The following is an 11,967-nucleotide window of genomic DNA, read 5'->3' as shown; positions in this document are numbered from 1 at the left end:
AAGGTGATCAAGCGAATTACTATAATTAGTGTATGACCGGAATAATCTTTTACGACTAATGCAACTTTCAGTATTACGAGTGCGAGATAAGTTGACCGAAAGATTACTTTTTGTAGCAAATTAAATCAAGCTAAGAAAAAGCTATTTGTTATGGTTAATTTTTTATTGCTCGTGTTGGTAGGTTAAATACAAATGACATTGTGTTTGCCATTTCGTGACTGTAAAAGACATTACGAGCTTAAAGTTGTACCCATGTTTTCTCGTTTTTTTTTGCCACCATGACATTTTTCATAATAAAAGCTCGTAGTAAAATCACGCCGAAGACCTACTGTTACTTCCTTTCTAATAAATTTCATGTTAAAGGAGCTATGTCGCAGGGATTTCGCAGATTTTTGGTCTAAACTGTTCTACAATTAGTAGAAGGCAACTCCCATAAAAAACGTTATCTTTAAACATCTAGAGGAAGATATAACTTTAGTTTGCGGATAGAAATCATGCAACGGCCATAAATATTGATTTTTTGAAGTCGTGCGGAAACAACTTGAAAAAGTAAGCCTTTAATACTTTTTCAAGTCAACGCGTGAGAGAAGCACTTTGTTAGACACGGATTTAAAGGATTATATGTCCAAAATGTCACATCTAAGCCGATTATATTATATATAGAACATAAGTTGTGAAAAAGGCTTTTGTTAATTCTTTGAAAGTTTACATAGAGTGATTTTACTTTGACCGTGAAATAGTTACTACTCAAATAGATACTATTAGACACTTATTCCATTGTTTTCTTTTGTTTATTTTCCACTATTTAGCACTAATTGTTAGATGTTTTTTCACGGATTAAATAAAATCACTCTAGAATGCATGCATTAGGCTATGAGTGTTTTTCAGATTTTTCCCGCCAAGAGGAGACACAGTAACAAAGTATTCACCTATTGGTCAATTTTTGTAAAGTCCAATTATGATTGGTCAGAAATTTATGCCTGCGCAGTAAGACGATAGAGACAAACCTCTGTATTGGCTTACTTTCTGCGTTGAAAAAACAAATGCACCTTCAGGCCAATATATTGAAAGACAACTAACACAAATCCTTTACTACAAACGATATTGGCTTCGCTAATATAATGCGGGATAAAATGGACTAAAAGTGTATTATTTGAGGGCAGTCAGAACATGACATTAACGGAGACTTTTTCGGTGGATATTTTTGTCGAATTCGAAAAAAAAACATACGCTTTATGACTAATTAATCTTTAAAATTTTGTTTGGGGTTGTTCGGAGTTAAAAGAAAGACAAAATAACCTGTTTTTCAATAAAAAGAATTTGTTAGTCAGGAATTTTTAACAATATTGTTTCCTATTTCCTCGTTAGCAAAAAATGATTCAGTTAAATTGGTTTTATGTTTTGACAATGGAAGTAAACACAACGCAGTCACGGCTAAGTTCAGGGAAAATATAATTCCCTTGTATGGGCTATATATTAAGCTACTGACAAACACAGTTAAGAAATAATATGTGTTTTATACTTTACCTTTTTGACGGCCCTTCAGTCAGAAATAGTAAACGCTTTTGTCGTCAGGATAAAATCAATTTTTTACGGAAGATATTTTTCCTGCTGCGAAACGCTCTGCGTATTTTTCTGCTGCTTGCATGAACCCATATGTTCGCGATTTACGACCAAGCATTCACAATGGATTTCAAATGACGCGTCTTTGCATTAAATGTATTAAATATGAGTCCAAATTTGAATATTCAAGTGGTTTAAAACCTGCTGGGCACGGCTTAAATGTCTTTTTTGCATGCGGCGATAAATCAAACGAGTTTATGAATCGAAAATTTGCGTCATGGAGGCAAATTGACACAATAGATCAACAAAAGAAACATAAAATTTTAAACTGATTTGTATTGTTAAAAATATTGCTGATGCAGGCCCATTGTTAGAAACTTAAGAAACACAGATGTTTAAATATTGACCAGTTTGAGAAAACATTTATTTTTTTACGTCCAGACATTTTTCACGCAAAGCAAATGCTCGTCATATGCATAATTTTCCGAAGAGAAAAAAAAATGTGTTATGCTATGAAGCTTATTCTTAAAACGTTTCATTCTGATCAATTACGTGCGATTTCAAGATTTTTTATTTCATTTTTTACAAGAACTTCTAGCAAAAGCGCGTTTTAAGAATTGTTCAGTGTAATTGGAATTTTTTTTATAGCAGTTTATTGCATATGGTGACGAGGAATTGGTCGTGGCGAGGAAAAAGGGTTTCCCTTGTCAAAAACCAGCCTAATTGGCAACATATAACAGGCGTTTTGACACGTTTTCCCTCTTTATGTGTTTACAAGTGAGATTAGTGTATTCTGGTTTTCAGCTTAGGAGCCAAATGTCTTCCTAGTTAATTATATTGGAGATTAAGAGGCACCGTTTTTTTCTTTTTTAATCCTAATTCGTTCATTTTTAAAACTGATCAGTCACGAAAACTTTCATAACAGCAACAGCTTATTGTTGACTGTGAAAATCGAGAATGTTTTCGCCACTGTCGCAGGAAAACGGCTGTTTACAAGATTAACTAAGTTTTCTTCTTCTCTGATGTGCAATAATTTGATTATGTGATACAGACAAACGTATCATTGTCTGTGTTTAAAATAGTGTTGCGGTCTAGCATGTATAAACGAGAAGCGACCGATCTCGACCGGGTCTCATGAATTACTTGGCTTCACACTACAGCTCGTAAGTATAATCTAAATACACTTGGAACCTACTTTGAGTGTGAAGGGGTAAAACGTACTTACTTGAACTTTACTTGGTGACCATGGAAACTTTCGGAGTTCAAAGAAGCCGAAGTACGCCGCCAAGTATGGTCTACACCACACTTGAGAACGCACTTGACCAATAGGAAATGGAAGCCAAATGAAAGCGACGTGCAGCGTTGTCACGATTCTGAAGATGATTGACAGCTTGTACCTCAAGTAACATACTTTGTCATCAAGTGTGAAGTCAGATTTTGTAAAATGCGACTTGAGATTTTCAAGTGCACTTGAGTCAAGTGTTTACTTGAAACTAACTTGGCTTCTAGTGTGAAGCCAATTTGCATGTAATATTAAACTAATACAAAATGATTTCAAGTCACCTTGACAAACTACGGATAATCTCTCTTGCCTTACTTTAGCAATTGCATATCGTAACCTGTTTTTAGTTTTTTAATTTTATCTTTGCTGCTTCCTTAAAAACAACAGTTACAATGCAGTGCAAGACATACATTCATACATAATTCACAAGCATGCTCACTTCCACTGATTGAAAGGACTATGTCACGGATTCTACCAGATTTTTTGAACAGCAAAATTTATAGTTGTGTCTTGGGAAACCACAGGCAACCCAAGCTTACGATAAGAGCCACAGTAAACTAAGACTCAATTTATAAGGGTTTGTATGGGAATGAAACAATTTTGTTTTACGATATATAAATTCGAACGTTTATATGAATAAAATTGACTCACACTGTTGCTGTGTCGTGTTATTTCTTGTTTACCAGCTCCTCGAGCCAATTTGAAGGGATGGGTGATGATTGATTTTTTTTGTCGCAAAGGCCAGATCTGTTTTCGATTTTCGCTTTTTTGTTGTAGTGCCGATCCCCTTTCCGTGAATTTAAAATCTGATAAAAGTGTTTTACTCGTTGCAGATTTTTCGGATAGCCTCTAGCAAAAAAGTCGTGATTTCAATTTTGTTATATTCCTCAGCGACCTATTGATCCATCGCGGAAGCTCATTACTCTTGTCCATCGATCCAAAATCCAGCGATCCATTGTTCCAAGATCTTGTTCCATCGGAGCAAGCGATCCATCGTCCCATCAGTCCAGATCCTAAAAACTACAAAAAAAAATTTCCATTGTTCCATTGATCCGTCGATCTGTCGATCCAAAGACTCAGTGGTCATTAACAATCGATTCATCGTTCATCGATCCAGCCGTCCAAAGATCCAGTGATTTGTTCCAAACATCTTTATTTCCACTCCTACTGGTTGTTACTAGTCTTCCTGCGTTGCCTAAAGAAGGCGCGGTAACTCAGCAATTCAAGCAAAAAAAACTTTGTTGTCAACCGCCGGCTACAAAATCTAGAAAGTGAAACTCTAAAAAGTAGATAACTTGCTAATTATTTCTTGAATTTTTCTTTAAATATAATTACTTAACAAGATGGTAAGTTTTCTGGCATGGATCTTTCCATTTCAAAGGCAAAGTTTGCCTTCTTTATGTGGAAGTTATTTGCAATCTAAAAGTGCTTCCGTTCACAGATGTTCGAGATGTTTGGTGGTATGCCAAGGACATTCAATACGCAGTTTCGCTGCTATTCAGTTGTCATGTTTCCAGGAAACGAGAGAGAAGATGTGGAGCGTGGTGGAAAAAGTAAGTTTCCATAATACAACAGGAAATAGTCAAGTATGTAAGGCATTACATACGTCAAGTAAGGCTAGGCTGTTTTAAGGACATGTTTAATATTTGGAAAGGGCTGCTGGTGTGAGAAACTTCTACTCATCACTTCGTGGGTTCCTGAAGCTCAATACACAACTTATTTTGGCCACTGTTTACTATAGGTAGTCTCATCCAATATGTTGGTGGATATAACATCTAATAGTCAGCCTAAAGTCAGTGGATAGTCACGACAGTTGATAGTCGACTGATAGTCGCTTAGTCAATGGTCGTCCAATAATCTACTTGGCTAATAATTGATCGACATATTGACCAACTATTAGCCAACTATTGGTTGACACTGACCGATATATGGACTGACATATCAGAGGAGACTAGCCTTTACGATAATGTATCAGTCAATTTCAAGTGAGATAATCCCCCCCCCCCCCCCTGGGCATTTGACCGCTACTGTGGCCCAGATAGTGGGGAATTTGATCGAGCAGAAGCCCCGATGGTCGGCATTTCACAGTTGACAAAATCTGTCATAAACTAAAGAACGCTATGGAGCTTAAGGACCTCAAGTGCATGAAGTTAGTATTTGGTTACGTTAATGTAAAGTAGTTTCAACGTCTGATTAAAAGGGCATGAGTGTTGATTTAGACCAAGTGTTAACAAGAAAACCCAACTCACAATGACAGTTTCAGCCCCGACTGGTGGAGCATTTGACCGTGCAACTGGCCTGGTTCACATAGTGGGGAATTTGATGAAGACATTTTGAAAGAAGTCAAATGCCTGGGGGTTTGCCCCAGGGGGATCATTCGGGGGATGATCTTGCTTGGAATTGACTAATACATAATTGCCTTGACGAAAAAACCTACAAAGACTTAATTACCCATGGATATTAAACATAATCCACTTCAGCTTATTATCTTCACAGTGATGACCACAATCCAAGATTTAGTTTCTTCAAAATATGACAAAATATGGTCAACAGCCCATCAACATATCAACTTTTTTTGATGGATCACTAACATCCATGCCCTTCCAGACACTGCATGGTTGGCTGCACCAACCTTTGAGCTGCAGGGAGATTTATATGGCAAGCTAGTCTGGTTACTTGGTTCATATGGAACATGCATCCTGCATACTTTGTTAACATTGTTATTTTAATTTTATTGTTTCCAGTTATAATGCCACCTTCAGCCTTGGATCAGTTAAGTAAGTGAAGGACTAAGTACTTTATTTCCAAGAAATGTCCATTCCCATACCACAGTAGCATCTTGGGATTTCGAGGGCAAGGGGAGTTCTTTGGACACAACCCCACAAGCTCGAAGCTTAAAGGGACAGTGTCACCATGATTTAGTGCTACTTGAAAATGCAATGAAGGTCTTGGTAAAAAAAAAAGAAGCCACTGTTAAAGCCCTAACATTGCTAAAAATGTACTGTACTAATCATGAAAATGGTCCAAAGGTGGTTTGGCTATAGACAGATATGGTAGTTTTAGTGGTCTAAAACTTTGAAAACGTCTGGCTGATGTTTTGAAATTGGACAGTGCCTACTTGAAAAAAAAAAAAACCCTTATAAACCGTTAATTCCATTTATTAACACCTTTAAGAATGGATTGCGTCTTTCTTTAGAAAATAGCACAAAGTAAATACAGTGTACGTGCGCTGATTGGTTAAAAATTGTGTTTCTATAACTCGATGGAGACACAGACAGTTGTCGTAGACACGGCAATCAATATTCACGGCGCTGAAATAAGCAATGCAAAAATAACAACTAAGAATTGTGCCAAATTTTAATGTCACAGCTGACAAAAACCGGGTTAAGACTAAACAAATATTTGCACACTTGAAAACAAGCGAGTAAGATGTTTACAGAGCCCGCTACACATTCAAAAGTAGTCTGTGAAAGAAATTATCGAAGCGGCTGACGACCTTTCAAAGAAGTATATGAATTGGCGCAACTTCACTCCATTCTAGGCTTTGCAGCACTTCAGAACTATTCACAGCTCCTCAACAGGACAGGATATTCGTTCAGAATGCCGAGTCAAACTTCTTTTAACAGAAAAATAATGCACCTTCACCTCCAAGGTTCGAGTCGCTCGATCGACAGCATCGGCCGTCAAACCATTCAGTTAGTTCGATGAAGCGAAATAAAACCACAATTCTTGACTCCTTCCAGTGCTGGACTTCAGATAAACCATCGGCTTAGTTATTTCTCATAATTACGTTAACTTTGGGGCCTGTTTTCTTTGTTTGTTTGGCCAAAAAACGGTGAATTTTAGCCTTGAATCAAATGTTGAACAGTTGATTTATTTCTGTTCATCGACTCCCTTACTATGATTGGCTGATTATGTTCACCGCGAGGTGAAGAGAATCTACGTTTTGATGTTAAATAAAGCGCTAAATATTACCTTCACGTGCGTTATTTACTTTGTGCTGTTTTCTAAAAGAAATAGAAAACATGTTTCCCGTGTTTCTATCGAGTTATAGAAACACTCGTGAAAGTTTGGGAGAACTCGAAAAAGCTGTGGAAACACTCGTCTATCGACTCGTGTTCCCACAGCATTTCTCGTTCTCCCAAACTTCCACTCGTGTTTCTATAACTCGATAGAAACACGGAACATGTTTTCTATTTCTTAATTGTTGTTCAACTCTAGGCTTTTTTGTTGATCACTGAAAGCATGCCTATCAGAGCTAACACCAAAACGGATAAGAATTCCCATGATATTGCCCCTTTAAACTATTTTGTATAAATGAAGGTTATTGATCTGCTGATCCGTTGACAAGGGGGTTCAAGAAGAAAATTGGAAATTCCAAAAGGGAGGTTGGGGGGAGGGAGGGTGTGTGTTTAGGATTATGGAATTCTGAGGGCATGGGCGGGGTAAAAATTGCAGTGTTTGACACTAGGGGAAAAGGAAGTTTACCACTTTTGGTTCAAGTTGTCAGGAGGTTCTAGAAATCAAGATTCCATTGTTTTGTGCTTTGAACAAGCAGGTCCTGACCTAAAAAAAATCATCAGAATTATTGATTATCATGGTAGTGCATTTTTTACAATAACTGAGCAAATTCTCATGCGCTGATTGGCCAACTTTTATTGTCTATAAGAGTACATACGCATCAAACCTGTTGCTGACGCAATCAGTGGATGTTTTTTTTAATCTTTTCGTCATCATTTTTGTCAAAGTTTGTTGTAGATCCACTCACCTGGTGGCTTGTGGATATAACAACACTTTGACAATGTTTTGACGCAATTTATCATCAATAACAGGACAGACCCATAAAAAATGATGTCAATTTGTTAAATTTAGCCCTGGTGTACTGTAGCTTCCTTCCATATGCATAATATTATCCAATGTGCTTTTAATAATTTTTCAACTAAGAAATGACATTGGATAACTTACTTTCAATTGAAAGTAATACCACTTTTCTTTTTCTTACAGCGAGACTACATATTGTGTATCCAATGTTGTTTAAACTCACCAATTCAAGGTCAGGTAGAAACACTCACTGTGGAGTCTTGGAGTTTGTTGCAGATGAGGGCAAGATTTACCTGCCTTACTGGGTGAGGATCATAATGTCTATCTCTGATTACTTGGACTTTGATGTTTATACAAGTTTGAGTCATCTTTGTTTGGTAATATTCTGGCTGGTGGCTGAACCTGTTTACTTTGGAGCATTCGGTTAGATCGGTGTACAAAAAATGGCAATAAACAAATTCTATTTTCAATTATTATTATAATAATAAACTTAGTTCGTTTAAAATGTACAGGTATGAGGTCTCATTTACTGATTCCAAATTTCCCAGAATAACCAATTAATTAAAGAAAAACCACCAAAACGATGCAAGAACTAACACAACACCAAGACACCAAAGTGTGTGGTCCGCAGTGGCCAATCATGGACCCCAGACATTCCTGGTGAACTATCTGTGTATAGAGGGTCCAAAATAGGTTTGGCGGGATGTGGGATGGGGTTTAAAATCAAGGGGGGATGTGGCAAACTGTCTCATTGGGATGTGGGATGCTCTGAAATTAAAGACAGGATGTGGGATCAAACCATCAAAAACAGCAAGTAAACCTGACCTTGGTTAACACGATCTTTGTTGATAGATGAACTTTGTTTCGGTGATGATTGTGTTTAAAATAAAATAATAGTTTGACATGTATCCATCACTTTTTCAGATGATGCGCAATCTGCTGCTTGAGGAAGGTGGTCTTCTTCAAGTGGAGAGTGCTTCTTTACCAGTTGCATCTTATGCCAAGTTCCAACCACAGTCTGTTGATTTTCTGGATATTACAAATCCAAAAGCAGTGTATCTTTTTATGAAATCTCTACTGTTACATGTATTCTTACATATCGACTGTAGTGAAAATATGGATGAATAGTGAAGACAAGAAGTCTTTTGCCCTTAGTGAGTGATGCTTCACGACCTGAAAGGCATAATTTTTTAGAGTTTAATGAAAAAAGAACTTGTTTGACTCTGGGGATGACTACTGCTGTAACTATGAAAACATCAGCAACAGTTCTTTTCAAGACTATGCACTCGCCTGGGTGATCACACTAGAGCAACAAATTACATGTTTCAGCTTATCTTTAAGTAACATTAATTTTTAAGAATATCATTCAATATTTTGGAAAATTCCCCTTAATATATTTGCACATAGCTTGGAGAACGCACTCAGGTCATTTGCCTGTTTGACAAAAGGTGACATAATTGCCATCAAGTACAATGAAAGGGTAAGTGATTTCAAGGCCATTTTCAGGTTAAAAATTTGTGACAAATAATAAATTTACAACCTATTTTCATTGTGAAAAGAATTTTATCGATTGTCCCTTCATGGCAATTTGTTTTAAATTTATTATCTTGGTTTATTTGCAGATCTATGAATTATTAGTGCTGGAGACAAAACCTGGAAATGCAGTGTCAATTATAGAGTGTGATATGCAGGTAATTATTATTACATTTTTAACACAGATGGTGAGCCAGGGAGAGTTTATTAACTGAGATCATTGTTGAATCTCCTCCAGGTTGAGTTTGCTCCTCCTGTTGGGTATGTTGAGCCAGAGAGAAAAGTGAAAAAGGAAGAGAAGAAGGAAGAAGAGGTAATCAATCAAACAATCAATCAATCAATCAATCAATCAATCAATCGTTCATTCAGTTGATCGATCAGTTAATCAATCAATCAATCAACCAACTAACCAATCAATCAATCAATCAATTATGCAATCAATCAATTAATCAATCAATCAACTAACCAACTAACCAATCAATCAACCAACCAACTAACCAATCAATCAACCAACCGATCAATCAATCAATCAATCAATCAACCGATCAGTCAATCAACCGATCAATCAATCAATCAATCAGTCAATAAATCATTCAATCAATCAATCAATCATTCGATCAATCAATTATTCAATCAATCAATCAAACAAACAACCAATCAACCAAACAATCAATCAATCAACCAATCAATCACTTTAACCGAAAAGCATGTTAACTACTTACAGACTGTAGCTAAAAAAACAAGTGTGGAAGAAGATTAAAGCAACTCAACTCGCTCTCACATAAAATGGCGGGGTACAATTTGCATGTATAAAAATTGTTCCTTGGCACGCGATGCATCTAGGGTGAATGTGGGCCGGTAACTATTTAGTCATTTGTTCATATGTTGCAATAATCACTCACCAAGCTAATTGGTCACTGACACTGACTGTCAGTGTGGTGTGTAAACTAATTATTCAAGTATTTATACATTAAGGAAGCTTATTAATAACATCCAGGCAAGTTTTGAAAGCATAATTTCGTGTCTGATTCCTCTTAGCATGCTGATGAACCCCATGTGGATCATGGCTTCCAGGTAATGCACATTGAGTTACACCTCTTACGGCCATTCTTTAGCATCATAGTTGGTAAAATAGTAGATCCTATTTGAAGTGAATAAAACGTTTCTGATAATTTATCTTATCACGTGGTGCCAGAACTTGCATGCAATTCACAATTGCCATCAAATTGTTAAACCTCAGTGAAAATTTGCCAAGGAAGAACAAGGATGGTTAGAATGGGTGAAGATTGAGATGGTCGATTATGAGTGACACACTTGTAAAATTATTTTATGCTATTAGTTTCTGTTTTCCCAAGATCATTTCAAAACCAGTGTTTGTAGCCTGCCTAGCAGGCGTAAAAAGGGGGAAGGGGGTAGTAGGAGGGTTGAGGGAATTCAAGGAGTAAAAACAGGGTGGCTAAGTTTTGCCTTGACTCGAAACATGTTTTATCTTTTAAGGCGTTCACAGGCTCAGGATTTCGCTTGGATGGAAAGAAAAAGAAGTCGAATGTTCCCTCCGATCCAGTCCCTATGGGACCTCCTGTGATCAAACGGTATGAATGAGCATCTCATGTACTATCTAGCCTTGAGTGATGTTTGTATAGAAAGTCGATTTTAATTCTGCCCCCCCCCCCCCCCCCAGCTACAACTGGGCAATTGTAAAACATCCATTCCCAGGCAATTACTATTATTCAGTACCCAAGTAAATTATCAGTGTCTGACATATGCAGAATGCAGACTAAGATAATATATTGTGTTACCTTTACCATTATTGAAAGCTAACCGTAAACAGGCTAACCAGAGCTATTTAGGCTAACCGGAGTGAATAGTAGGCTAACTGGAGTGTGTAGTAGGCTAACCCAAGTGAAAAGTTCACTCCGGTTAGCCTGATAATGGTAAAGGTAACGCGATATATTCTCTTAGTCTGCATTCTGCTGTCTGCATTCTGCAAATGTCAGACACCGGTAAATTATGCCCTCGAACTCCTACGCACCCAAAAATGGTTGTCATTGACAAATATCTTGGTTATTTTTTGTTCTATTTTCCATTTAATACTGAAATGGAGAAAGGGACAGGGCTTAACCTCGATTTCCGAGGGTTACCTCCACGCCTCACCCTTTTGGATGGAGAGAGGTACTGTGAGAGTAAAGTACGCCTTGCTCATGAACACAACACTTCCTTGAATAATGACCACGCTTTTGCGCTTGCCACACTTGGCACTAACTTGCTTCTTCTGTTTCTCTTTTAGAGGAATTCCCAATTATGACTTTGAGAAAGGAAAAATCACTTTCAAAAGAAACTTAAACAAATCAAATAACTCACAGGTAAGTACAGTTAAATGTAACGCACCCTCTGTTTAGTAGCTCAAGCCATTTTTTCTCGGGCGTTATTCGTCTCTATCTCGACGATGCCCGAGAGAAAAACTGCTTCCATTCTAAAGACGTGAAAAAAGTGTTCCCACAAACAATGCTGATAGCAGTTTTTGTCAACTTTTTTATCTGGCGAGAAAGATTTTTTTGCAAAAAATTCAAGATTGTATCCACAGTTTTGGTCGTCAGTGTGCTTTTAATAACCACTTTGTTCTTTTCATTTCACAGTTAAACAACAAAACAGAATCCGCCAAGCCAGAATTTGAAGCTTTTAAAGGATCAGGGAAAACTCTACGGCAGAAGAGAAAAAACTAACGATGAAAAAGAAGAAAATATTATTTTGCTTTAAATACAGAGAAA

At 37.1% G+C, this 11,967-nt stretch overlaps 1 protein-coding gene across 1 annotated transcript; it reads left to right on the top strand.

The window, feature by feature from the left end:
• Positions 1–4,060: 4,060 nt before the first annotated feature.
• Positions 4,061–11,967, top strand: LOC144639954 (ubiquitin recognition factor in ER-associated degradation protein 1-like). The gene is made up of 12 exons (XM_078499218.1): positions 4,061–4,191; positions 4,287–4,398; positions 5,590–5,622; positions 7,850–7,971; positions 8,591–8,721; positions 9,074–9,146; positions 9,289–9,357; positions 9,438–9,512; positions 10,238–10,273; positions 10,697–10,791; positions 11,487–11,562; positions 11,836–11,967. The coding sequence occupies exons 1-12, from the start codon at positions 4,189–4,191 to the stop codon at positions 11,920–11,922; spliced, it is 912 nt and encodes a 303-aa protein (XP_078355344.1). The 5' UTR covers positions 4,061–4,188; the 3' UTR covers positions 11,923–11,967.

Source organism: Oculina patagonica, unplaced genomic scaffold, assembly GCF_052425735.1.
Source record: "Oculina patagonica isolate OP01 unplaced genomic scaffold, crgOcupat unplaced154, whole genome shotgun sequence".
NCBI classification, from domain to species: domain Eukaryota; kingdom Metazoa; phylum Cnidaria; class Anthozoa; order Scleractinia; family Oculinidae; genus Oculina; species Oculina patagonica.
This window is presented reverse-complemented; position numbering and strand designations above follow the sequence as displayed.

Excerpts from the sequence above, each read along its gene's own strand:
- LOC144639954 (XM_078499218.1), top strand. Across the intron at positions 4,399-5,589 it reads TGTGGAGCGTGGTGGAAAAA|TTATAATGCCACCTTCAGCC; the intron begins GTAAGTTTCCAT and ends TATTGTTTCCAG. Across the intron at positions 7,972-8,590 it reads AGATTTACCTGCCTTACTGG|ATGATGCGCAATCTGCTGCT; the intron begins GTGAGGATCATA and ends TCACTTTTTCAG.